Source organism: Cherax quadricarinatus, chromosome 91 (assembly GCF_038502225.1).
Source record: "Cherax quadricarinatus isolate ZL_2023a chromosome 91, ASM3850222v1, whole genome shotgun sequence".
Classification (NCBI taxonomy): domain Eukaryota; kingdom Metazoa; phylum Arthropoda; class Malacostraca; order Decapoda; family Parastacidae; genus Cherax; species Cherax quadricarinatus.
In genome coordinates this window covers 8,644,018-8,670,944 of record NC_091382.1, presented here as the reverse complement: position 1 = coordinate 8,670,944, position 26,927 = coordinate 8,644,018, and the positions used below count along the sequence as shown (strand labels likewise).

The 26,927-nt window shown below is 39.6% G+C and overlaps 2 protein-coding genes across 9 annotated transcripts in view; one reads left to right on the top strand and one right to left on the bottom strand.

The window, feature by feature from the left end:
- Cad89D (cadherin 89D) overlaps window positions 1-7,222 on the top strand; it is a 62,037-nt gene extending 54,815 nt beyond the window's left edge. Inside the window, exon 23 of the mRNA XM_053800013.2 lies at window positions 689-7,222. Coding sequence (XP_053655988.2) covers window positions 689-932 — 244 coding nt within the window. The 3' untranslated portion in view covers window positions 933-7,222. The remainder of the gene's footprint in view (window positions 1-688) is intronic.
- Window positions 7,223-12,595: 5,373 nt separating this feature from the next.
- The window catches only part of LOC128704854 (nose resistant to fluoxetine protein 6), a 76,385-nt gene continuing 62,053 nt past the window's right edge, over window positions 12,596-26,927 (bottom strand). For 6 of the 8 annotated variants that reach the window (XM_070104368.1, XM_070104366.1, XM_070104365.1 and 3 more), the window contains exons 13-18: window positions 25,155-25,248; window positions 23,069-23,204; window positions 21,148-21,343; window positions 19,014-19,156; window positions 16,947-17,058; window positions 12,596-12,876 (exon numbers count right to left, since the gene is read on the bottom strand). In XM_070104368.1, the coding sequence (XP_069960469.1) occupies window positions 12,818-12,876; window positions 16,947-17,058; window positions 19,014-19,156; window positions 21,148-21,343; window positions 23,069-23,204; window positions 25,155-25,248 (740 nt within the window). In that variant the 3' untranslated portion in view covers window positions 12,596-12,817. Of the gene's footprint in view, window positions 12,877-16,946; window positions 17,059-19,013; window positions 19,157-21,147; window positions 21,344-23,068; window positions 23,205-25,154; window positions 25,249-26,927 lie in introns of those variants that run through there. The other 2 variants (XM_070104370.1, XM_070104371.1) reach the window with 2 other exon arrangements.

Genomic DNA, 26,927 nt, shown 5'->3' with positions numbered 1-26,927 from the left:
ACTATACAGCATGGAGGAGAGTACAGCTTTAAGCTGATGAATTGATTACATCATCTTCACTACTACACATCCTGCCTCTGCATTTGACCATAGAAGACTTTATTCAAAAAGAAGCGCTAAGCCACAAGGGCTATACAGCGCTGCAAAGAAGACTTTAGTCCTCACACACACACAATACCTCTGTACACCATTTAGTATACTTTGCAATCATGTTATTATGATTGCATGAGTTATGTAGTTATTAGTATTTTTTTTATAATGAACTTTGGTATTAATTTTAGTGCTGTTTTCTTTCTTTTTTAAAGAATTAGATACAGGTATAGAACCTGAGAATCTATTTTGAAAACCAGTGGTTTTATCAATACATCAAAATGTTTTCAAAACAGAATCCTAGGTCTACCTGGGTGTTCTGCAAGTCAATGCCCCCCATGGCCTCCCAGTGGATCAGGGCCTGATCAACCAGGCTATTACTGCTGGCTGCACATAGTCCAACTTATGAACCACAGCCTGGCTGATCAGGTACTGACTTTAGATATCTATCCAGCTCTCATGAAGGCAGCCATAGGTTTATTGGTAATTACCGTTATGCCTGGTGGGAGGCTGTTGAACAGTCTTGGGCCCCAGACACTTTGCACATGTCTAATTCATTAATTAACTGGTAATTTATATCATGGTACTGTTGTTGCAGGCAACACGGAAGAAAGAATAATTCCCGTGCACTTCCAGCTGTGGATTGCACCCTGGACACCACTCGGCCTCAGTCTCCTGATAGCCTGGAGAGACCTCTGCAGACTCATGGCCACATTCGCTCTCAGAGTCAGGTCCACATCCACAGTATTCCCCGCACTCATCTCAAGAGAGAAAGAACAGATCATTACGATAGAAAAAGTGTTAGCAATGCTCATTCACCAAGTGATGTGACAGAGTTATAGGACTGTAAGTGTATATATGAATATGCTTATCAGTAATTATTTTTGACCAGCTGGTTGCTTTATGATAAGAAAAGGAAATGAGTTTGGAGTTCTAGGTGATTAAAATTGCAGTAATTTTAACATATATTACTACGGAATAATATATATTGTTTAAGTAAACAAAGTATTTTTGTATGAACTTTTAGAAATTGATACTGAGAAGTTGTTTAAAGAGACGTGAGCAAACTTAGACATATAGTTAAGTGTTTTGGTATCTTGACTACTTCCAACAATAAAGGTCATACACCTCACTTTCAAGCCTATATATTGTTATTTTTAACATTTTTTATGTTAAAAGCTATTAAAGTTCCAGAACTGAAACGTTTTCTGTGTCTGTTTGCTTCTCTAAGTATTTTCCAAAGAAAGCAAGATATACTATATTTTTTAGGGAGAGTGAGTTTACACGAGACAAAGAAGTTAGCCAAAGCCTCTTCTACTAGTGTTAGGAAAGTAGTATTTGCGACATTATCTAGAATTAGTGGCAATAACTTGATAATTTATTGCATTTTGCTATGACTTTCCTCGAATTCTTTAACCTTGCTATGCTTTATTTACCATGTGTGCTTTGCTAGGTTTCTGCAACTTTTGGTGTTCTGATGGACTTACGTTCTTATACATTTACAAGCAGAAGACAGCTCCGAAAGTCATTTACAAATGGTTAAAGGACGATTTTTTTTTTAACACATTGACTGTGTCTACCAAAGTAGGTAATGTTTTTAATTTAATGACTGGTGCAATAGAAAACTGAATGGCAGCTGGTGTAAAATAAGCTAGACTATGAATTATCCAAAGTTATACTGATCACAAGGAAAAACACATAATGTATCTTTACTAATCCCTTTCACATCCCTGTTTAGATTGCTGCACATTGATAACTTCACAGTATGTAACATTTCCCAACTGCTTTATTCAGGCAGAGATCATAATTCAAACTGATTTTGAGGAAAGAACTGAACTTCGGTACATAACCATTCAGGCTGCCTCTTTTAATCTAAGAGAATCCTAGAGACCATAGGCTTAGTAAAGATGCAAGTCAGTGACAAAAGTATATAAATCATGCGAGAATTAAGTGTGTTACATTTAGCATACATTATTTAATGAAATGTTAAAACAGTGCTATATGTCAGAATAAACAAAAAAATAGTAATGAAACTAAGACCCTTCAGGAATGTCTTAATGCTGGGGAAGGGGTTTTGATTCAAGGATTTATAGCTAGTCTTTCTTAGGTTCACATTTGATTACCTCCCATGCATTGTAACTTGTGTGAACTTAGCGGTTCCCTTTTAAAATAATTGATTAAATTTGCAAACGATTTACATTAAATCAGAATAACTCGTAAAATATCTTCACCCAGTGAGGAATAAATATATGTATACTTAAGAACTGACCACAAACGAAATTATTTACAGGGAAGGACGAACCTCTGGACATGACCAGGGTGTCCAAGTATACAGTCCTATGTTCACTTAGCCAGAGAGGCCATAACTTTGCATGGCTAGTAGAGATTAATCATTAATTTCCTTACTGGGAGCACCAGGCTGGTGACATGAAGAGTCAGTATGTGGAGGTTCAAACCCCCTCCCCTTCCACCACGAAAAAAGGTTAAGTGGCATTACCACTTCAAGTGGGTTTTTTTAGGGAGATCTTTGTCACAGGCAGGAGTACATGCTACTAATTGCAGTGTTTCATCCCCTTGTATATGTATTTAAAAGAAAACTTGAAAACTATACATATCATTAAATTAGAAACAAAAAAGTAACATTTAACCCTTAAACTGAAAAAAACATAGATCTACTTTTGGAGCACTACGCATGTGAATGTAAATCTGTTTGGATAGTTTAAGGGTTAAGTATAGTAAGAATTTTTAAACTTATTAATGTTAAATATTTGATTAAATTATTCGAAATATAATAAATATTTATACTGTAATGTCATTAAATGTATTTCTTGACATAGGTTTTGTATAGACATTTACATTAGTATGATAAGACATGAAAATACTGCAATTGGTGTAGGGAAGACTGCACAAAGAGAGAGGTATTGAACTTCACTCATTTTTCCATATAAAATTATGTTTGTACAACAGATTCACACTTCGCTACCTTTGAGAATGTATCTCATTGCTTGTATGTAGACTGAGTGCAGAATTTATATGCATAAAAGTATAGCAAAAGTCTTGCTTTGGTGAATTAAATCACTGAATGTGCCAAATGAAAATATGGAAATGGACACTTCGTATACAACTCAGGACATTATTGGAGTGTATGTTTCACCACGAGTGGCTTAATTAATCCTTTAATGTTTTGGACTCTTCATAAGTGTCCTTTTTTAAAGAAATAACCCACACATAGGAGATGGGAGCTTATGACAATGTTTTGGTCCGACCATTTATAAAGTCACACTGACTTTGTAAATGATCCAAATCGCACCAAAATGTCGTTATGAGCTTCTCTCTCCTGTGTGTGGGTTGTGTATTGTTCAATAAGTATCCTTTTTTCACAGTTAGTCTGTATCACCGTACCATTTACAACGATACGAGCCTAATTTAGTGTAGGATGGGAGAGCAGGAACTTTAAAGACAAAATTTAATTGTTTGAAATATAGTATCAATATTAATTGCATTTATTAGAGAAGATTTATACACTAGGAAAATTAGATTCATGAGGGAGCTGTAAACTCGTAAGGATTATACAGTGCCTTGCAGAGATTAGTAAATTTAAAACTTTAAAGGCAAATTTAACAAGAGTTCAGGTTTGAGATTTTTTTATTTTTGCATTAAGTAACTTCGTACTATATGCATAAGGAAGCGTTGAACTTGTATGGTTATAATGGGATAGATGCTGGATAATCAGTGTAGACTCTACGAGGATAGCACTAATTTCAGTAGCCACAAGGCACCCTCTTCTCCGAAGGGTTTAAAGCTTGTCGACTATGTGAGGGTCATTAAGGATGTATTTAACATTTTACAGTCAATACTATAAACTTTAAAAAAGGGATTGAAGTAAATTCATGATATATACCCTTCCAAATAGTATACATTTACTGTTGCATTCTGTGTACACGCATGAGCGATATACTTTCCAATGTTTTTTTATAGATTCTGACAAGTTGGTTCACTGGTCTTAATGGCTGTCGAATACTCGGTCATTAAGGCTGCATGTCACTTGTTGATCAGTTCCAGTCAAGAAAACTAATACCTGACAGTGATTAAAGCAAGCTTTCAAATACTCATTCATACACAACTCTGTACATTCTTGGAGGATATGATTACGTAATGTTGAGATAGTAGAGGATAACTGAAGATTTAATGCAAGACATTAATATTATATAGCATATGAGACAAGTATTCTGTATTGATATATGGTAATAATATTTTATAATAACTTTATTGTCAATGTTTTTATGTACATTCTCTAGTACTGTATTAGTAAATTGTGTGGTGGCTTTAGTTTTGTGCAAATGTAACCACTATTTCTTACTAAACAGATTAACATAGTTAACCCAACCTAAATTTTCACTCATGTTGATAAGGTTAAGTTTGGTATGAGTATTAGAGAATTTGCATTAAAACTTTTGTGTAACGTATGAAATCATATAGTTATTGCATAAAACTTTAGTAAACCAATTAATCCATACATTAATCAATTTTTATAGTGTTACCTTGAGTTTCGAACAGCTGCCAACTGAACAATTATGTAAGTGTATTTTTTTTTTTGGGGGGGGGTCTGAAACAGACTAATCTAATTTACATTATTCCTTATGGGAACAAGTTTGTTCAGTATCGGCACTCGAACAGCCTTCTGGGACGAATTACGTTCATAACTCGAGGTACCACTGTATTAAAATTCTTTGATACTCTTAGTTGTGGTTAGGTTGGGCTATATTCACCAGGAAACAGGAAAAGTATTTCTTGATGGGGGGGAGGGTCTTAGTCACATGATGACCCACCACTGGAGCTTCTGATCATCTGACAAAGACCTTCCACGGGCTTACCGGTCCACCACTTTAAAAATTAAATTTAAGTTGTTGTGTATATATTTTTTTAGGGCTGTAATATATCTAAGGTCTCTTAAGTTACAGAAATAAGCAATTATGGTGACTATGTTATAGATGTTGAAAGTTCTAGGTAAAATTGTGGCAGTATTGATAGGGCAAAGTGAACAGTGGTTAAAAATGCCTAAATACATTTTGTATACAAAAGTTATACTACAGTGTCCCTCCTCATACCTTTCTTGCGGTTCACACTTTAGGAGTCGAGTTACCTGTTACTACGGACACAACTTAGTTATTGCACTACATATATATATCATTTATGCAGGGTTTGGGGAATATTTCAGCAGAATGGTTAGTTAATGGAGTTTAAAGCTCTATGTATCTTTTTTCACCATCAGTCAAGAATATTTTAATACCTAAAACAGGAATTTACGTATACTCTCAGTATATATACACAGAGAACTATACCTCTCTGTATATATATATATCCTGTCACTAGAGTATTTGATTATTTAACAAGTGTTTACAATTACTTTGCTCAACTCTTGTAAGAATTGACTGATACCAAGTTATGTGCCGAGAATGTAAGTTTCAAATTATTTTTTTTCAAATATTAATAGTAAGCTTCAATTGTGTCTATAATCATTTGATAAGCAATTGTCAATAATTCTTCAGTAAAAATTTGCAGCAACTTATTGAACATTCTACTAGTGTGCTATATTACTAGGGTAATATTTACAATATATGTACCTGGGTATTAATGTTTTTTTTTTTTTTTATAGAAGTTGTCCATTATTAAGTGGGTTGTGCAATGGAGTAATTTTTGAGTAAATAGTAATAAACTTAAGCCAACGTAACGTAATGCAAAATTAAAATCCTGGTGTAGGTTACCATTCCCCCCAGAATATAACTCCATTCCACAACACTTAATATTGGAGAATTTACGTAAAATATCAGCTGGCTCAAAAACCCCAGGCATAATTGCCCTATTAATATAATTATATGGAACTGCCTAACCCTTAGGGGTCAGTGCTTGAAACCTTGATGGGAATCAGGTTTAATGTAAGGAGAGTATAGATTTAATTTTTTTTTCTAGTTTAGCAATCCTTCACAGACATAAAGGCACATGAATCAGTGATAAATATACACAAGATATTAAAGGTTCTAAACCCGTGTACCACCTACTAAGGGTTGTCGAAAGATTAAGACCAGTGTCAGAACACTCGTCGAATATTAAGTGTCAAGTAACCCGCACATAGAAGAGAGGAGCTTATGACGACGTTTCGGTCCGAATTGGACCATTTACAAAGTCACACTAACCAGAAGTGTAGCAGGATGGCTATATATAGGCAGGGAGAGGAGGTAGTAGTAGTAGTAGTGGGGAATTAAGGAGGAGGAGGAGCCAGTGAAATACAAAGAAAGGGAGCTAGGTGCCCACAGAGGTGGGGGGAAGGGGAAGTGATGAAATAAATAATGAAGGTACAGAAATACGTGACAAGAAGAAAAAATGAGGAATCAGGTCAAGTGGCCTCATGACTCTTCCACCCTTTTCTTGAAGCTCTTAATAATCTTGCCCCTTCCATTAAGTTTAAAGCTGGATGGGAATCTAATTCCTTGCTTCCTTTTCTTGATGTCCATGTCCACTGCTCAGATACAGGTTTTTCAATTTACCAAAAACCTATGCACAGTGGCATGTACATTCACTGCCATGCTTCCCCTGTCAAGAAAAGTGTTCTTCCTCTTTCTCCGTGCCCTCAGTTCCTTCCAGCAGAAATTTCCACTCTTCATAATTCGTTCTCCCGTTTTGGCTACTCTTCCCATTTCATAGACTCTGCCTTCTCACGTGCTAAACGTAATTTCTTCTCTCCCAAACTCTACTCCTGGGAACTCTTCTGTCCTCTGCCTTCCCGGTCTTTCTAATCTCGACAGTTCTCTCCGTCCCTTAGACATCAAGCTTACTTTCCGCCAGACCAACACTCTTCGCACTGTGGAAATAAATGGTATAAAATACCGACACAATGGAAATATAAACACAAATGCAGTATAATGTGATCCTTTATTGACAACGTTTCACCCACACAGTGGGCTTTTTCAAGTCACACACGGATCTACCTGGGGTTGGAAGGTACGAGAGTATTTATAGGCATGTTCAGAATGTTGAGGTCAGGTGGAGAATGCTGCATCTGATGATCTACCGGGTGGGGTTATAGAGTCTTGGGTAGCTTGGCAGGGGTATTGGACAAGTTGTGAGTAGACCTTCTGCACATAAGAACATAGAACACTGCAGAAGGTCTACTCACAACTTGTCCAATACCCCTGCCAAGCTACCCAAGACTCTATAACCCCACCCGGTAGATCATCGGATGCAGCATTCTCCACCTGACCTCAACATTCTGAACATGCCTATAAATACTCTCGTACCTTCCAACCCCAGGTAGATCTGTGTGTGACTTGAAAAAGCCCACTGTGTGGGTGAAATGTTGTCAATAAAGGATCACATTATACTGCATTTGTGTTTATATTTCCACTCTTCGCACTAATCTCGTTCATACCTCTCCTCCCTCTACAGATGTTCTTGGTGTCTACTCTTTCTTGCTCCTCCTGTCCTCATCAATGCTGTATAGTCCTTGTGGCTTAGCGCTTCTTTTTGATTATAATAATAATGTCCTCATCAATACTTTGGAGAAACTGGTCGATCTCTTTCTGACAGATTTTAGGGAGCACAAAAATAATGTTAGGCTTGCCGACACTAACAATGCTCTGTTCTGTCACATCAGAGATCACAGCCATCCTATTGACTGGTCTTCCCTGCTTCCAACTCTAACAGTCGCTGTCAAGTTGAATCCTCTCTAATACACAACTTTCCTTGTATGAATCTTAGTCCTGGCTTTGTCTCTGTAGATGCCTTCCTCTCCCACTAAATTGTAAAATGTTCCAAACTTCAGAACACCCATGACAATCTGATTTCTCATTTTTTTTCCTTCTCCCTCTTTTCTTTTTTTAGTCTTCCTTTCTTCTGTCATGTGTTTCTATTCCCTCATTATTTATTTCATCACTTCCCCTTCCCCCCACCTCTGTGGGCACCTAGGTCCCTTGCAGTGCTCCCCTTTGTATTTGACTGGCTCCTCCTTCTCAATTCCCCACTACTACTACCTCTCCCTGCCTGTATATAGCTGTCCTGCTACACTTCTGGTTAATCTGACTTTGTAAATGGTCCAAGTCGGACTGAAACGTCGTCGTAAATTCCTCTCTTCTATGTGCATCTTCAAGTCATGGTATTGTGCCTTTTTTTATTGAAAGTGTCATTCAGTGAAAGCAATAGAGTCGGTGCTCCAAATCTCTATTCAATAGTTTATGTACAGATAATTACATAAACTATTGAAGAAAGAAAGTGGTTTTCAAACTTAGAGGACCAGGGCAAGTGTTCTACCATAAGGTCACTCCAGTTGTTGCAGCCAAGTTGTGTAGCATAAGTATCAATCATTTTATACAACGATGTATGTGCCTGTACATAGCTATTAATAAATAAATACCTTAATATTATATATTTTTAATTTGTTCCTGTACATGGCTATAATGCATATTTATCATAGGCTGAGCCAAAATAGAAGCACTGACACTAGTTCAAAATTGAAAATATCATAACGTTCATAGTGAAATAGGATAAGCATTGTGCTGCTACCCTATTATTATAATGAAAAAGAAGAGCTAAGCCACTAGGGCTATACAGCTGCTACCCTATTATAAGTGATAATTAAACAGTGAGAATAAAAACTGTATACCATCCCTCAGGATGGCTCTCATATAGTGTTGAAATATACTATGAGCTGGGAGAGTTTACTAGTGCAATGAGGATATAAAGTATTCCACTCTGGTTCATCAGCTACAAGTTTCCTTCCAGCAGTGCTCGGAATTGGTCTCAAAGGACAGTCTATCCCATAAACAGGAGAATATAACTTGTGAAATTGTCAGCTAGTGTTTAGGAGGGAGTATTATCAAAAAGAAGTGATAAGCCACAAGGGTCATATAGTGCAGAGAAGGATGCAGGGGTTTGACAACAAGAACTAGAGGGATGATTATTAGGTTATGGAATGCATCGTGGCAGTGGATAGTGCTAGGGTAGAAAGGGCTATGAAGAGTTATCAGAGCTTAAAGTAAATCATTGAGTGTCTGGGTTAAAGGAGGGTCCATCAGGAAGAAGGGAAGGTAAAATCACGGCAGTGGAGTGGTGCCGACGTTGGAGGTAAATTCTGCGTGCTCGTTGATAGTGGGCAGTCCAATAGAAACTGGAACCTGACAATTCTCAGAGTGGAACAGGGTGCCTCTCCATGAGTAAGAAGTGTGTGGCTGATGCAGTCAGGAAAGAGTAGGTCTCCCAACCTCAACATTCATGACAAGATGGCCAGAAACCTGTACTCGGTTTAATAGACTAGTTTATTATGGAGCAGATCAGACCAAAGGGTGTGAAGGTGGGTAGCAATTGCAGCAAAATAGTCTGTGAAAGAAACACCTCTATATGAAACGGGGAGGTCATATACTGCTGACCCCGCAGCAGTGTCTGCCTATACGTCAACATGACCAGGGACCCAACAAAAAATAATATCTTTGTGCTTGGTAGAGTGAGAAGCCACAGTAGGCAGTTAGGGCTTTTGCTCATGGCAGAGGGAAAGAACAGATATGAACTTCCCAAGGGGGTAGGGAAAGGCAATAACTAAGAAGACAAGATGGAGTAAACAGGAGCGATTAACAAATAAAGAATGTCTACTAACATCTGTGACTATCCTTTATATAGAAGGATTGTGGAGGTCATAATAGCGAAGGCAATGAGCATCACGGCGATCGGACAAGGATGGAATATTTGCCTCTGCATAGAGGCTCTCAACTGGTGGAGAGAAAAGCACTGAGGCATAAATGTAATCCCTGGTGAGGGATGTGATTAGGACTAGAGAGTAGCAGGAGAAACCGCTGAATATATCTGGTTGCCATAATCAAGTCTTAATACAATCAAAAGAGAATTCTATGATCAGCCCCCATGAAAGATGAGGGAGGGTTTTTAAGAAGGTTCAGCCAGTTATGACAAGTTGCCTTCAGAGTTAATATGAGGCTTCCAGGATAACCTACGGTCAAACAGAAGGCTGAGAAACCTGACCCTATCACCTTCAGGGATACACGAGCCATAGAGGTACAACAGATGATCAGAGACGACAGAACGTCTAGTGTAAATAATTTGACGAGTTTTAGAATTATAAAAATTAAGCCCACGAGTGGTGGCCCAACTGGAAACAGTTAACCACAATGAGATGACAGCGCTGCACAATCTATAGCGAAGACATCAGCATAAAGAGATGACCAAATACTGGAGGGAAGAACCGAGGCCAGATCACTTATAACAAGGAGACAGTGTTGTGCTCGGAACACATCTCTGGGGGTGCACCTTCAGCTTGGACAAAGTCCGAGGGAAAGCTATGAACCCGGACACAGAAATCTTTCAATAAAGGTCCTAAGGAAAAATGGGGGAGTTGGCCAGGGCCAAGATATTATACCTCCAAATATGCCTTCTCAAGATGAAAAAAATGGAAATAACTGAAGTTATTGGTAAAGGCATTATGGACATGCATAGTAAGGGATCAATGGTAGAATGGTCCTTACGAAAGCCATATTGACTAAGAGAGAGAGACTGTTCTATCTCTAGATACCACATCAAACGTTGATTTACCAGACGTTCCATTACCTTGCAAACTGCACTTGTAAGAGCAATGGGACGATAGTGGGAGGGCCCCAGAGGAGGGGGGATGTTCAGTAACTCGAGAATAAGAAATATGGGGAAATTTCCCTTGGAGTAGATGAGAGACTACCATAACATGTGGGAGGCCTTCTGCCTCAGAGACAATGGATTTCACGCTCATTTAAATAAACTTGGCAACGGCGAGAGTAAGATGGGTGAGCCTCATGACAATTGAGGGAAGAGGAAGGTAGACTACAAGACATTGGTATGGTCGTCGGCACCACATTTTGGGCATTCGGCGACGGACCTGCAATACTTTGCTGGATGACCAAAATGCGAGCAATTTCTACACTGTTGTGGTGTACGGATCACCATTCGAACTTGTAAACAGTGTCCCACTATGTATACAGAGGACGGAAGTTCATGGCAGTCAAAATTTAATTGAGCTACACTGCAAGGGTATCATCTCCTGCAGGCAGGGAGGACACAAGTGTCTTAATTTGAAAATTGGGAGATCTTTGAGTTCTAGCTGTTCGAGAATGTCATCGCCACATGTCTAGAAATTCTGTTGGACAATGGTATCGGGCAGAATGACAGTACCACTACAAGAACTGAGGGAATGATGTTTTTCAATAGTTCCAGGAATAGTATCAATAGCTGTAAGGAGAGAAAGATCGTGAGCTTAGTTAGCATTCTGGACTGTGATGATTCAAGTACTTCTTTTGAGAGCATGAAAGGATATATCTCAACCAACATAGCGCAGGAGCGCCTTGCCAATACTGTGGTCGGAAAGATACAGGAAGTCGGTCATAGAGTAAAAAACTTAGTCCATTGTGTATTTCAACACAGCGTGTAAAGGGAGTGTGTGACGTGCTGGTCATTTCTGAGCAGAATGAGTAGGAAGTATCATCAGGTAATGGTCCTGGGCATTTAGGTGTGGGACATCTGAAAACTGCCACACCACAGAGGGAGAAGCCGGAAGCATAGTCAAAGAACGGAGGTCAGACGTATTGAAGGAGTCAGTTGAAACCCTGGTACCTGAAGCAGGTGTCGAAATGGCACCTGCAGGAGGTACAGGGGCATTAGAAATGTCCGAAGAGTGGTCAAATAACAAGGCAGGGTCAGAACAGGGTGCAGTATCAGAAAGGGGCCCAGGTTCATGGATTGGGAACTCCGTGGTTAGGTCACTCCTTTTCTTTTTTAGAAAAAAAAGGAAAGAATAAAAAAAAGGGGAGAACGTGGAGGAATAGCTCCTAGGAGGAATGAAAGTGCCATAAATCTCCCTGAGGACCTCAGCACCGCAGATGCGGTATGGAACCCGTGCCATACCGCATCTGCACCATGCCAGTAAACCAGCATAACATCCTCACATCCACTGATCCACCTCGGTGGACAAAATAGAGGGCGGCCGGACACCCACCACAAAGCATACATCCTTTGGCCACCCCTCCCCCGGAATCCGAAAGGTAGCTTCTAGATATACCCGTCACCCAAAAGACACCCCCCGGGAGAGCAGAGAGGGATGTGGACATCTCCTGACGATCCAGATTCCACGACAAGCTACACCACCGCCGTGGGGGCGTTGACCCCCGGAATTCTCTCCACGAAATCTACAGTGCCAGTGGGAAGAATCCCAAAGGCTGAAAATAGGGGAGGAGTTAAGGGAAAAGAGGGGTAATTAGGTTTCGTCTGAGGAAGGAGACCAAGAGGTCTAATTCCTCAGACCAAGAGCCTCTTGACCGTGCCAAGGAGGCCCCTTGAGGTGTTTGATATAGATTAACTACTTTCTCCATTCAATTTTAAATTAATGAATGGTTTTCATACCGATATTATAACATGACAATACTGTCACTTAAAATTCCACTTAGTTTTATTTCCCTTCTATTAGTGGGAAAATGACACACAATTTTCTGGTATAATTTATTAAGATTGTAATTATTTTAACAGTTCTATTGCAAACATTTCCTGAACATCTGTAGTCAATTCCTCTAAAGAAAGAGAGATACGTATAACCAGTTAAAGTTTGGATTTACCAACGATGGAAGATTCATTTCCACGGGACTGAAGTGTGGCTCCTAGTCAGGAAGATGTGGCTCATGGTCATGAAGGTGTGACTCCTGGTCATGAGTTAGTCTTCAAGTTTGTTTATCGACTTGACTCCATTCGCTGCGTCCAGGATTCCTCGACCTAAAAGAGGCGGAAAAAATAATTTGAATCTGAAGTCAGGGGAAAAATATCTGAATCTCATGCCAAGGAAGTAAATATCTGAATCTGATTTTGCTGAAAATAAGAAAAAAGTTTTGGAGTGAGATTAATAAGTTGAGGAAGCTTAGGGAACACATGGATTTGTCAGTTAAAAATAGAAGAGGAGAGTTAGAGGTATCGGGAAGATGGAGGGAATATTTTGAGGAGCTGTTAAATGTTGATGAAGATAGGGAAGCTGTGATTTCGTGTATAGGGCAAGGAGGAATAACATCTTGTAGGAGTGAGGAAGAGCCAGTTGTGAGTGTGGGGTTAGTTCGTGAGGCAGTAGGTAAAATGAAAGGGGGTAAGGCAGCCAGGATTGATGGGATAAAAATAGATATGTTAAAAGCAGGAGGGGATATAGTTTTGGAGTGGTTGGTGTTATTATTTAATAAATGTATGGAAGAGGGTAAGGCACCTAGGGATTGGCAGAGAGCATGCATAGTTCCTTTGTATCAAGGCAAAGGGGATAAAAAAAAAAGTGCAAAAACTATATGAGAATAAGTCTGTTGAGTATACCTGGTAAAGTGCATGGTAGAGTTATTATTGAAAGAATTACGAGTAAGACGGAGAGTAGGATAACAGATGAACAAGAAGGCTTTAGGAAAGGTAGGGGGTGTGTAGACCAAGTATTTACAGTGAAACACATAGGTGAACAGTATTTAGATAAGTGTAAAGAGCGTTTTGTGGCATTTATGGATTTGGAAAAGGCATATATGACAGGGTGAATAGGGACGCAATGTTGCAGGTGTATGGTATAGGAGGTAGGTTACTGAAAGCAGTGAAGAGTTTTTACAAGGATAGTGAGGCTCAGGTTAGAGTATGTAGGAGAGAGAGGAAGATTATTTCCCAGTAAAAGTAGGCCTTAGACAAGGATGTGTGATGTCACCATGGTTGTTCAATATATTTATAGATGGGGTTGTAAGAGAACTGAATGCGAGGGTCTTGGCAAGAGGTGTGGAGTTAAAAGATAAAGAATCAAACACAAAGTCAGAGTTGTCACAGTTGCTCTTTGCTGATGACACTGTGCTTTTGGGAGATTCTGAAGAGAAGTTGCAGAGGTTGGTGGATGAATTTGGTAGGGTATGTAAGAGAAGAAAATTAAAAGTGAAGAGTAAGGTTATAAAAGGATAACAAAAAGATTACATGGTGAAAGATTGGATATTAAATTGGAGGAGGTGAATGTATTCGGATATTTAGGAGTGGACATGTCAGTAGATTGGTCTATGAAGGAGGAGGTGAATCATAGAATTGATGAGGGGAAAAGGGTGAGTGGTGCACTTAGGAGTCTGTGGAGACAAAGAACTTCGTCCGTGGAAGCAAATGTATGAGAGTATAATTGTACCAATACTTGTAGGGTGTGAAGCATGGGTGATGAATGTTGCAACGAGGAGAAGGCTGGAGGCAGTAAAGGAGGTTTTGTGTGAGAGGGGCTTGGAATTCAAGCAAGCATGCGTGAGTCTATTTGATAAGAGTGAATGGAGACAAATGGGTTTTAATACTTGACGTGCTGTTGGAGTGTGATCAAAGTAACATTTATGAAGGGGTTCAGGGAAACCGGCAGGCCGGACTCGAGTCCTGGAGATGGGAAGTACAGTGTCTGCACTCTGAAGGAGGGGTGTTAATGTTGCAGTTTTATAACTGTAGTGTAAAGCACCCTTCTGGCAAGACAGTGATGGAGTGAATGATGGTGAAATTTTTTTTTTCGGGCCACCCTGCCTTGGTGGGAGACGGCCGATGTCTTCATAAAAAAAAATCTGAATCTGATGCCAGGGAAATAAATATCTGAATCTGAAACCAGGGAAATAAATATCTGAATCTGATGCCAGGGAAATAAATATCTGAATCTGATGCCAGGGAAATAAATATCTGAATCTGATGCCAGGGAAATAAATATCTGAATCTGATGCCAGGGAAATAAATATCTGAATCTGATGCCAGGGAAATAAATTTAAGAATCTGATGCCAGTCATTCTATATAAAAAACAGACCCATGGATAACGGATAATTGTTTTGATGGCATTTTTATTTGTGAAAAAGATTTTATTTTTAAAAACATGAAAAGAATTGGATAAATGATTTTTAAAGACTTTTCTATAGGTTCAGTTTGCTGATTAATGAATAAAAGATTGCATTATCCATGTAGATACTTCGAACTAACCAATACTGTGACCTCATCCCTTTCACCAGTGTCGAGTTTTTCTAAGCGTCTTAACAGAGTGGGTTTTTTACATTTGCAAATTATCTTTTAAACTTTTTATATACCCTGGTTGATCCACTATGAGGTCTGGTCTCAGACCGAGCCACGGGGGCTTTGACCCGCGAAACCTTCTCCAGGTGAACCCTTTTTATTACGTGTTACACGTATGTTTCTACTCTGGAGCTGTGTACATCAATACTGGCGTCGCTTAAGCGAGTTCGCCCTTCCCTCTCAGGGTACAAATTTCGCTGTAATTTCCAACGATTTCAGCAATGTATACATCTTACGTATCTTGGTTACAAAGGAACAATTCACAAGATACAGTGAAGCATGACATTAACTGGTTCAGAAACAAGTGAACGAACACTAATAAAAAATGTCCTTGTGTTCGCTCACGTGTCTATAAAGAATTTGTATCTATTACTAAGGTTTATACCATGATATTACTATATCACAAATACGAATTTACTCTAATCCTCATTTTAGGGATTAAAACATTCGTGACAAGATAAGATAAGATGTTAGCCACCCAGGATAACCCAAGAAAGTCAGTGCGTCATCGAGGACTGTCTAACTTATTTCCATTGGGGTCCTTAATCTTGTCCCCCAGGATGCGACCCACACCAGTCGACTAACACCCAGGTACCTATTTGCTGCTAGGTGAACAGGACAATAGGTGTAAGGAAACATGTCGGAATTTCCACCCGCTGGGAATCGAACCCGGGCCCTCCGTGTGTGAAGCGGGAGCTTTAGTCACCAGACCACCAGACCACCTAGTGACAGTCCCTATATATGCTGTCATTCTTGTTGCTCGTATGTTAGAAGTGATAAAGGTCTAGGAACCGAAATTTTTTCCAATATATACTAGTATTTAAACTATATCAGGTGACAGGCATCTTTAATGACCCTCATGTTTTAAACTTAACCAACCCATCAGGACGCTGGAAGATGAGGAAGATGATGACACTCTTCAGGTCACTTGTTCTATCTAGGCTGGAATATTGCTGCACTCTAACAGCACCTTTCAAGGCAGGTGAAATTGCCGACCTAGAAAATGTACAGAGAACTTTCACGGCGCGCATAACGGAGATAAAACACCTCAATTACTGGGAGCGCTTGAGGTTTCTAAACCTGTATTCCCTGGAACTCAGGAGGGAGAGATACATGATTATATACACCTGGAAAATCCTAGAGGGACTAGTACCGAACTTGCACACGAAAATCACTCACTACGAAAGCAAAAGACTTGGCAGACGATGCACCATCCCCCCAATGAAAAGCAGGGGTGTCACTAGCACGTTAAGAGACCATACAATAAGTGTCAGGGGCCCGAGACTGTTCAACTGCCTCCCAGCACACATAAGGGGGATTACCAACAGACCCCTGGCAGTCTTCAAGCTGGCACTGGACAAGCACCTAAAGTCAGTTCCTGATCAGCCGGGCTGTGGCTCGTACGTTGGTTTGCGTGCAGCCAGCAGCAACAGCCTGGTTGATCAGGCGCTGATCCACCAGGAGGCCTGGTCACAGACCGGGCCGCGGGGTCGTTGACCCCCGAAACTCTCTCCAGGTAAACTCCAGGTATGACTGCTCATCACTACCATAACTCACTTGGTAAATGGAAGATTAGTTTCTCCATGCCTATAACTGCTCATCACTACCATTAACTCGCCTAACCATAATTTTTAAGGGGTGAACCGGTAAGCCAGTGGAAGGCCTCGGTCAGATGACTAAAAGCTCCAACAGTGGGTCATCATCTAAGACCCGCATCAGGAAACGCTTGTTTCCTGATAAACCTTACCTAACCATAACTCACCTGGACGCTGGAAGAGGAGTTTCTCCATGCCTATGACTGGTCCCTCCGTCATGAGTGACAGTAACACTGCCAATATTCCACCGATAAACAGGAAGCCACAGGTATTAACAATCTGTGGAAGTATGTATTATTAACATTATAATTAATACGGTAATCTTTTGGGGAACCCCAAGTTTCCTAAGCGAGGGTTATTTGTGATTTGTTCCAGCAACAATACTGTAGACTAGTTTCAACTAACATTTGTTCCAGCAACAGTACTGTAGACTAGTTTCAACTAACATTTGTTCCAGCAACAGTACTGTAGACTAGTTTCAACTAACATTTGTTCCAGCAGCAGTACTGTAGACTAGTTTCAACTAACATTTGTTCCAGCAACAGTACTGTAGACTAGTTTCAACTAACATTTGTTCCAGCAGCAGTACTGTAGACTAGTTTCAACTAACATTTGTTCCAGCAGCAGTACTGTAGACTAGTTTCAACTAACATTTGTTCCAGCAACAGTACTGTAGACTAGTTTCAACTAACATTTGTTCCAGCAACAGTACTGTAGACTAGTTTCAACTAACATTTGTTCCAGCAACAGTACTGTAGACTAGTTTCAACTAACATTTGGTTTTATTCTTATGTTTAATGAGGTAAGAAATCTTTTTCACGTTTATAATTTCATGATTTTGTCATAACTCAAATAAATGCTATGTGTGGAATTTATTTTATACTTTTCCTAAATTCACAATGTGTAAATATAATTGTGTACTAAAATGTGATGCTATTTGGACTTTTCGAGATATTTCGAGTGAATAAGGGTGTGCAGCAGCCGCGGAGCGATACAGGGGGGGGGGGGAGGACGTCACAGTTAATCTAATGCGTGTTCACTGGTTGTTACAATCATATAATAATCCAACCACTGAAGAATAGGGACAGAAAATTTATGAAACCTCCATATTAAGGTGGAGATAAGGGAAATAACGAGGCATCGCCATGCAGCACATCCAGTACATACACCATTAGTCCTTTCATTTAGATTTCTTGCTGGCCAGTGTAGGGTGTGTGTGTCAGGTAGGTGTGTAGACAGCCTGTACTGTCTGCCAGGTGAGTTCACATTTTGCAGTACTCAAGTGCTGCCCTCTCTAGGCCTGCCCAGGTCAGTGGGACGCTGCTCTCACTCTGGCAACAAATTTCACTCAGTCAAGAAGTGTCCACTCCTCTATCCCTCCCGGGCCATGGGCATAAACACACAAGCCTGTGTACCCACCACGACTCTGCAAATAAAGTAAGAAGCCTCCGAAGACGTATCATTTACTCCCCACTACCAGAAACACCAAATAATCTCGTAAACAGGTGTTAGGGTGTGTGCCACCAGCAATAAGTGTTTTCCTGTGACAAATGTTAAGTTAATGTGCATAAAATTTGTTCTAATGATATGGTTAGGAGAAAACCTTTCCTAGTCTCAAGAAATATTCCCAATGACCATTTCTAACAGTCAAGTCCTAAAATCATATACAGTCCACACTATTTTATAATTTAATATTGTAATTATTAATTTAATAATAGGTCAAGCTTGTGTGAGGGTGGTGAAGGAGTGGGCATTGAAAGAGTGACCGTCCTCTGACCTACTGTGACTAAGTCCCACTTATCTCACCCAAATTACATGTAATAATTCAGGTAATACCCTGTGAACCTCATGCAGGCAATTTCTCACACTATAGTTCCAGATTTGTGGGACAAAATTAATTTCAAGTCTAAATTAATTCTAAATGCGCCTCACGGCACCATTCTTGGTCCTGATCTATTCTTTTTACATAACTTACGTAAAAGTCACATCTAACACCAACTCATGAGGCTATCAGTCTTAGGTCACTACTGGGTAGTGATTTTGCACCAAACTCGGGTAAGCCAGCGCTTGGTTATCCTGTTCCAGGCCAGTATTTTGAAGGGGTGGGCCGATAAGCCAGTGGAAGGCCTCTGTCAGACCCAAAGTTCCAGCTGCAGGTCATACGACTATGACCCGCCTCAGGAAACACTTGTCCTCTTTCCTAACAAATTTTACCTAACCTAACCATTACTCACAGAGCTTAGATAGTCGATGTAGACTGGTGTGTAAACGAGACCCGTATATAACATCTGGAGTGGCATTATAACAAGGTAAATCGTGTATGTCAGACGACTTAATGGTTGCCATGACGGGTGAGCGAGAAAGGTATTGATCAAACCTGCAAAGGGACATTAATATGTGAGTAACAGAGGACTATTAAAATTTCTCTTAAATACATTAATACAAAAAATATAAATACGTAAATCATAAATTAATATACACTCCATAACTGACCTTGCAATCTATATTGGAATGGGCAGGGGCACCATATTGCTAATGCTTATGTGTAGCTAGGCTTCTACAGGTTCCAGTCTCACGTTCATGGGTGTCACAGCACCCTAAAAAAATCCCCCGAGATTGATGTCATGAAGCGTATCACAAGGTGAACTTATTCCCACATGACCCCCACCAGAAATCAGTGAAAAGTATTTCCGTATCCCGTACACCCAGTTCCCTCTACCTTATCCCATAAGCTCAGATCCACCTCCCTATACCTCAGTGATAAGAGAAAGTCATCCAAGTGTCCTATAAGCCCAACTCCCTTTAAAATCAATGAATGCAAAAGGAATAGTACAAAGTGAGGCATAAATTTTAATGCAGTGAAAAATAATCACTGAGGATTTGAAGCCAACAAGAAGACACTCACGTTACAGCATTGTGTCACCCTGATGGGTTTTGTGCTTCGTTTTTATCATAATCACGTTACCATATGTAAACTAATATCAGTCTCATCGAGGTTGTTCCCTACTTCTGGAATCTTGAGAACAGGAGGATAAGCCGTAGGTGGAAGAGGAAACGCAGAAGGAAAACGAAGCCTAAGAGAAATACATGAAAATTAATTTCGCTCGAAAATACACGAGCATTTAATATGTAAGGATGGCATATTAAAGATGCCATCTAACAAGTGTATTGTAGGGTAAATAAGGCATTGTGTACTCAGGGACGGCCCCAGTTTTATACAGGAACAGCTTAAGAGACACGTAAGTTCCCCGGTCTTCTAATAACTTGTTCATTTTCCCACTATAATCTACCTCGTCTATAATTACTATCGTATTTGCTTTGTTTCGTAAGGTGAAGTCCAGGATCTTTCCTTAATTCATGATATAACTTAACATATCTGTGAAGACAATTGTGTTGGAGAGGTCTGAGATTTGCTCAGACCTCTCCAACATAATCGTCTGCGATTAAACCTGAAATCTGAACAGTGTATAAAAAGTAGCATCAAACATCTCATTCAACTAATTTTTTTAATACTGCCATATATTTAACTGCATACTCAGTTACGTATGTCTTTCAATTGAGAGAGAAAACTGGGAAAACGAGTCTGTTAATGAATTCGGCTTGTCGAGTGGACAGACTTGTCAAAAGCCTGGGATTCCTGGGAAAATTAATGTAAATAAAAGGGGTTCTTGGTGGTGAAAAGGTTGGGAACAACTGCTATAAGAGGTCATTAGGCCAGAAACGCCTTGTTTGTGGAACAGACACAAGGTCACTCGACTAATTGGGACAAGGAAGATAAAACCCATCTGCCTGAGTGGATAAGATGCATATGAAAGTCAATGAAGTGTGTATTGTCAGTGAGAGTGAAGGATGTAAGCTACGTAGTGTTAGGTTGTCCTTATCAGACCGTTGTGTTAGCTAACGCGACGGTCTGGAGTTTTGAGAGACTGATCGCGGGTTCAAGCCTCACCCGTGGTATGGTTTGTTTGCAATCGTGTCATTACGATTTCACGAGTCATTTATGTTTGGTAATAAATTTATGGGCAAATTGGTCGAGTTGAAATGGATTGTGTACTCGGACTTACCAATGCTAATAATAAGTAGTATAAAGATGCAGAAAATAAGAAATCGAGAAACGAGTGAGACATTAACCAATGACAAACGAGTGAGACATTAACCAATGACAAACGAGTGAGACATTAACCAATGACAAACGAGTGAGACATTAACCAATGACAAACGAGTGAGACATTAACCAATGACAAACGAGTGAGACATTAACCAATGACAACTCCTAAAACACATTTTCTACAGGTTCAATCCCTGACCCTTCCTTGATTTGTTTCCAAACGAGTTATTGCGATAAGAAAATAACCTGGTGTCACTCACTTCCGTGTCCAGTATGGCAAGCAAAGACGACCCAGAGAAGTGCCAGGCACCAGGCAGCCCGACTAAACCCTGCATACACGATACTCGGTGCCGGGGGTAGTAGCACTCTGTCAACCCAGGTATCGTACTTAGCCATGCCATAGAGCACTAACGAAGCTATCGTTGTTGCCACCGCCCATCCTAACAGTGTCTGCCACTAGGAAGAGAGTTAAATGGACTTACATTCTACTGAAAAATATAATGGTATTACCAAAAATATTATTAGTAATAATAAGGTTGGTTCATGTGGGGTTAAAGCCTCGCGTCGGTTTGGAGTTTTGTGACTCTGACCACGGGTTCTAACCCCACCCATATTCACCTAATTGTGGTTTCAGGGGTCGAGACTCAGCTCGTGGCCCCGCCTCTTCACTAATGGTATGGTTTGTTTGCAATCGTGTCACTACAATTTCATGAGCCAATTAAAGTCTATCGGCTACACGAGGGTCATCACCACCTGATCACTACAATACTAACTCCATTTTCTTTCTTCGTTTCCTGCCACTAACAAATCACCTGGAGTGGGGTTGTCGTAACTACTATTGTTTGTCTTACGAAATCTGTACCTCCTGGTCCCTTGTAGATGGTATGCAAGGCAGTTCTCTGAACCATTCATCTACGAGGCAGTTGGTACTGTAGCTTAATCGAATTAAATATTTCCAACAATTTATTAAAATTCATTTCAAAGTTATACATTCATCTATACAATATTAATAAACACATGATTAATAATTTTATATTAAATTTGTCGTAAATTATATTAAATTTAGGTAACCAGGTAAGGTAAGCCCATTCAAAAAAATATTAATACGACGTATTTCCGGTCACAGAGTATATCCCGTGTATAACTATACATGCAATTTGCATTTTAATCCCTGGACCCATTGTGTACCTCTATAATCTGTTAATACCTTTGTAACTTGTCATGATTGTGACTAGACCTACCTGGAGTTCATTACCTTTGTAAATTGTGAGTTCATTACCTTTGTAAATTGTGAATTCATTACCTCTCTAACTTGCTCAGCCATCAAAACTTTGAGGCCCAGTCCCTGGACCCATTATGTACCTCTGTAATCTTTTGACTACCGCCCACAGGATGGGTATGGGGTGACTACCGCCCACAGGATGGGTATGAGGTGCATAATAAACATATTAAACTAACTAAACTAATTACTATTTAATTATCAAGGTTTTCCAAAATGGTGGTGAACAGGTGACAGGAGAGTTTTCTAACATAATACGACCATTTAAGATAGTCAATAGTCAATTTTAGTTCTTTGCAGAGTACATTGAGATTATGTATTTATAATGAGTTACAGTGAAAATAGTCACTATTATGGGCAGACTTAATTATATGACTTACTGACTACTTAATACTAAAGGAATTTATTATACTTTGATTAAGTTGTACAAAAGTTTGAATAGTAAATTTTGAAGTTATATTTTGGGAATATAACATTGTGATTTGCTGAAAGTAGTTTATAGTATGAGAATATTACAATTGAGTGTAGGGAAGTACTGTTTTGGGTAGTTATTTATACTGCTAATTAGTATATGTAGTACTACTAACTTGGGCGTCTAGACATAAACACAATAAAAAACAGGATAAGTATGGAAAAAAATAAACACTTGCACTCCTAAAGTCGGTTCCTGACCAGCCGGGCTGTGGCTCGTACGTTGGTTTGCGTGCAGCCAGCAGCAACAGCCTGGTTGATCAGGCTCTGATCCACCAGGAGGCCTGGTCACAGACCGGGCCGCGGGGGCGTTGACCCCCGGAACTCTCTCCAGGTAAACTCCAGGTATGTCTAATTGCATGTCAGTGTTGTATACATGTACAATACATTTAAAAAAAAAGTTTAGTTTGAGAGAAGTGATTTGTGCTTACCAGTCTGAGTTTAATGTTTCTTCCTTTGACAGAGAAGAGTAGAAAGCCTGCCCAGACTCCTACTAGGATTGAGTTGGCTCGGCACCATGGAGTCGCGTACGTATCGACATCTTTAGTCATGGCTACCTCTGCTTTGCTGTAATGAAATGTTTAAGGCTACTGGGAATATCTGAAAGGATTTTGGATATTGCCAATACAATTATCAGTGTAGTATCATTACGTCACGACATATGAAGCCATACCCCGGCCGGGATTGAACCCGCGGTCAGAGTGTCTCAAAACTCCAGACCGTCGCGTTAATCACTAGACCGCGGGTTCTATCCCGGCCGTGGTATGGTTTGTTTGCAATCGTGTCATTACGATTTCGTGAGTCACGACATATGACTTATTTTGATAGTAGATAAATGTTCGTTGTAGTCGATTTAAAGCTTAATTACTACACGGGGATCATTATGGCTGAATGTGACAAGACCTGTTAAGACTAATTACTAATAGAAGATAAACACAAGTGTATATACCGAGGTATACACTTAACTGTATATACACTGCTACTCTCACTGCAATGTATATACTTACCAGAATATATGCAGTGTCAAGAATATATCAAAAGCTGCAAATTTAACACTAAGAGTTGATAAATTAGACACATGTGCAACTCTTGGGTATCTTTATTGAGGAAACGTTTCGCCACACAGTGGCTTCATCAGTCCATACGTAGGAGAAACTTGAAGAACAGGAGGAGAATGAGGTAATCAGTCCCTCAACCTTGAGTCGATGTGGTCAGTCCATCAATCTTGAATAGAATTGATGGACTGAACACATCGACTCAAGGTTGAGGGACTGATTACCTCATTCTCCTCCTGTTCTTCAAGTTTCTCTTACGTATGGACTGATGAAGCCACTGTGTGGCGAAACGTTTCCTCAATAAAGATACCCAAGAGTTGCACATGTGTCTAATTTATCAACATGTCGGTTCTCTGAACCATTCATCTACAAACACTAAGAGTAACTAAACAATTCTACACAAATCCTAATACATACAACAAGACATTCTATAAAAAAAATCATACAAATCTACTTATTTACAAATTGTCTTAAAATTTACAACACAATTCTGGAATTAGATGTCAAATTTATTATATTAATAACTCAACTAACTCCTGTAATAAAGCCAGAATTTCCCGACATGAACAATTCACAATTAATCCACAATTCGAAGGGCATCCTTCATAAGATTTTTTTTCAGTCCTAGACCAATAATGTACCGCGAGTGAGAAAAATTTTCTCCCCTGTGCTCTTTGGAAATAAATTTTCATAAGCACACAGTTTATATAGGCACCTTTTTATGTAAGCCAACAGTTTATATAGACCATACCCCCGGCCGGGATTGAACCCGCGGTCATAGAGTCTCAAAACTCCAGCCCGTCGCGTTAGCCACTAGACCAGTTTATATAGACACTGTGAATGTAAATACAGTTTATGTCGACACAGTTTATGTAGGCACAATGTTATTGAAGATAAACTTTATGAAAGTAGTTTATGTACGCTCAGTACTTCAGTAGGTATAAGTTTATACAGGTACAAGGTATATGGTCCACCAGGAGGCCTGGTCACAGACCGGGCCGCGGGGGCGTTGACCCCCAGAACTCTCTCCAGGTAAATATATAGGTACACAGTGAAGTTATAAGTATTAAGTTTCTCTTTTGAAGTTTCTTGGTTTGGTGAAAATTTTCCTAAATGCTACTAAAAAAAGTTAGTCCAGAATTGAATAACGAATGAAAAGGCTTAGGTTAGGTTAGGTTAGGTTAGGTTAGGTTAGGTTAGGTTAGGTCAGATTAGTCAGGAAACAGGACAAATGTTTCCTGACGTGGGTCTTAGTGATATGACCTGCAGCTGGAGCCTTGGTCATCTGACCGAGGCCTTCCACTGGCTTACCAGTCCACCCCTTTAAAAATTAGTGTCATATACTCTATTCAATATTCGATCCACTTTTTCCGACATATTTACCGCAGATTGTGCTATTCTGATGATTTTTTTTATAACAGAGCTGACTGGCTACCTTTGAAAATAATAATGCGGTACTTACGCAAAAAACAAGGTTGGCGGCACATTATAGACAGCAGATAGAATTGTAGGTATGGCCAGGGAGATGACAGTGACCGCTGCCAGGACGGCGACGCCTGAGGACACGCACACACATGAATTTCTTAGAAAGTGTGAGGTTGGTGTTGAGTAAATATCCTAAATTAAGAATAAATTGTAAATATATATCCAGACGTACTCTAATAATGAAAAAAAAGGCACAATACTGTGACTGGAACGATACACAAATAACCCGCACATAGAAAAGAGGAGCTCAAGACGTTTCGGTCTGACTTGGACCATTTACAAAGTCACACTTTGTAAATGGTCCAAGTCGGACCGAAACGTCATCGTGAACTTCTCTCTTCTATGTGCGGGTTATTTGTGTACTCCTTTGCCCATTTTGTGGTCTGGTTCCAAGGTTCTTTGTGTCTCCACATGTTCTTTTACTTCTAAAGGACGGATAAGTATTGCGGTAAAAAGTTAACACTCACAGGATGGATATGGGTTGCACGGTAAACTAGTCTACCTTCCATAGGGTTGAAATGAGTTGTACAATAAACTAGCCACCACCGTCCACAGAATGAATATTAGAGGTACCATAAACTAGCCACTACCGTCTACAGGATAGATATGGGTTGCACGATAAACTAGCCCCTTCATCAACGAAATAAAAATCTAACACCAGACACAAACATCTCTACGACATTCCCCGTGTCCGACTAAACCTTTATAAAAATTCAATGTATGTCAAAGGCCCTAAAATCTGGAATACCCTACCTGAGAACTCTAGAACTGCAGACACATTCATCACCTTCAAAACTACCATTAGAAAACATCTTATCTCCCTGATACACCCCGTCAACTAACTACACGAATACCACCTGGTGGTTCACACTTACACTCGTTCACTCATTTGAACATAAACAGAAATATTAATCTCAGTCTTAAAATAATGAATCCTGTGATACTCCAATACTGAAACTATATACTGTGCCAAAACAAAAGCATTCACATTGCTAAACTCACAAACTAGTATTTAGTCACTTAGCCATAATACCAACTTACCTCATAATTTGTAATATTTTACAATTAAGAATAAAACTAAGTATGCCCGAAATGCCTAGCCATGCTAAACGTTCTAGTGGTACACTCTGTAATCACAATTTTACTACATGTAAACCAAACAATAACCAAATTTCTGTAAACTCAGCATTGTAATCCTTATAGAGAATAAACTTTGAATCTAATTAATCTCGGAAGTGAGAGAGGAAGGTCATCCAGGGTTTCCTGACCCTGAGCGACCTTAAAGACTTGATCGCTTCCTCGTAATGAGAATAAAATTCACACCAAATAAAATGCATTGGAGAAAATACCATTAACCAAAATGGTCAAGTTCACTGTCGCCTCTCAAGATTTAGAATATATGGGAAAATGCCAAATCTACTGTACAGGTGTTATATGATTCCTATGGGTTTAATGCTTCCCTAAAATAATTAATAATAATAGTAATAATGTTGGTAGAATTACTATCTTAGGTAAAAGGACACCAGTGCAACTAATGCGACATTTCATTGTGGAACGTTTCGCCCTCCAGGCTTGATAAAGCTCCTAGAGTGAAACGTATGAATGATAACAAATTCCCACTCCCGCCAGCATACGTAACTTGTCATGATTGTGACTAGACCTACCTGGAGTTCATTACCTTTGTAAATTGTGAGTTCATTACCTTTGTAAATTGTGAATTCATTACCTCTGTAACTTGCTCAGCTATCAA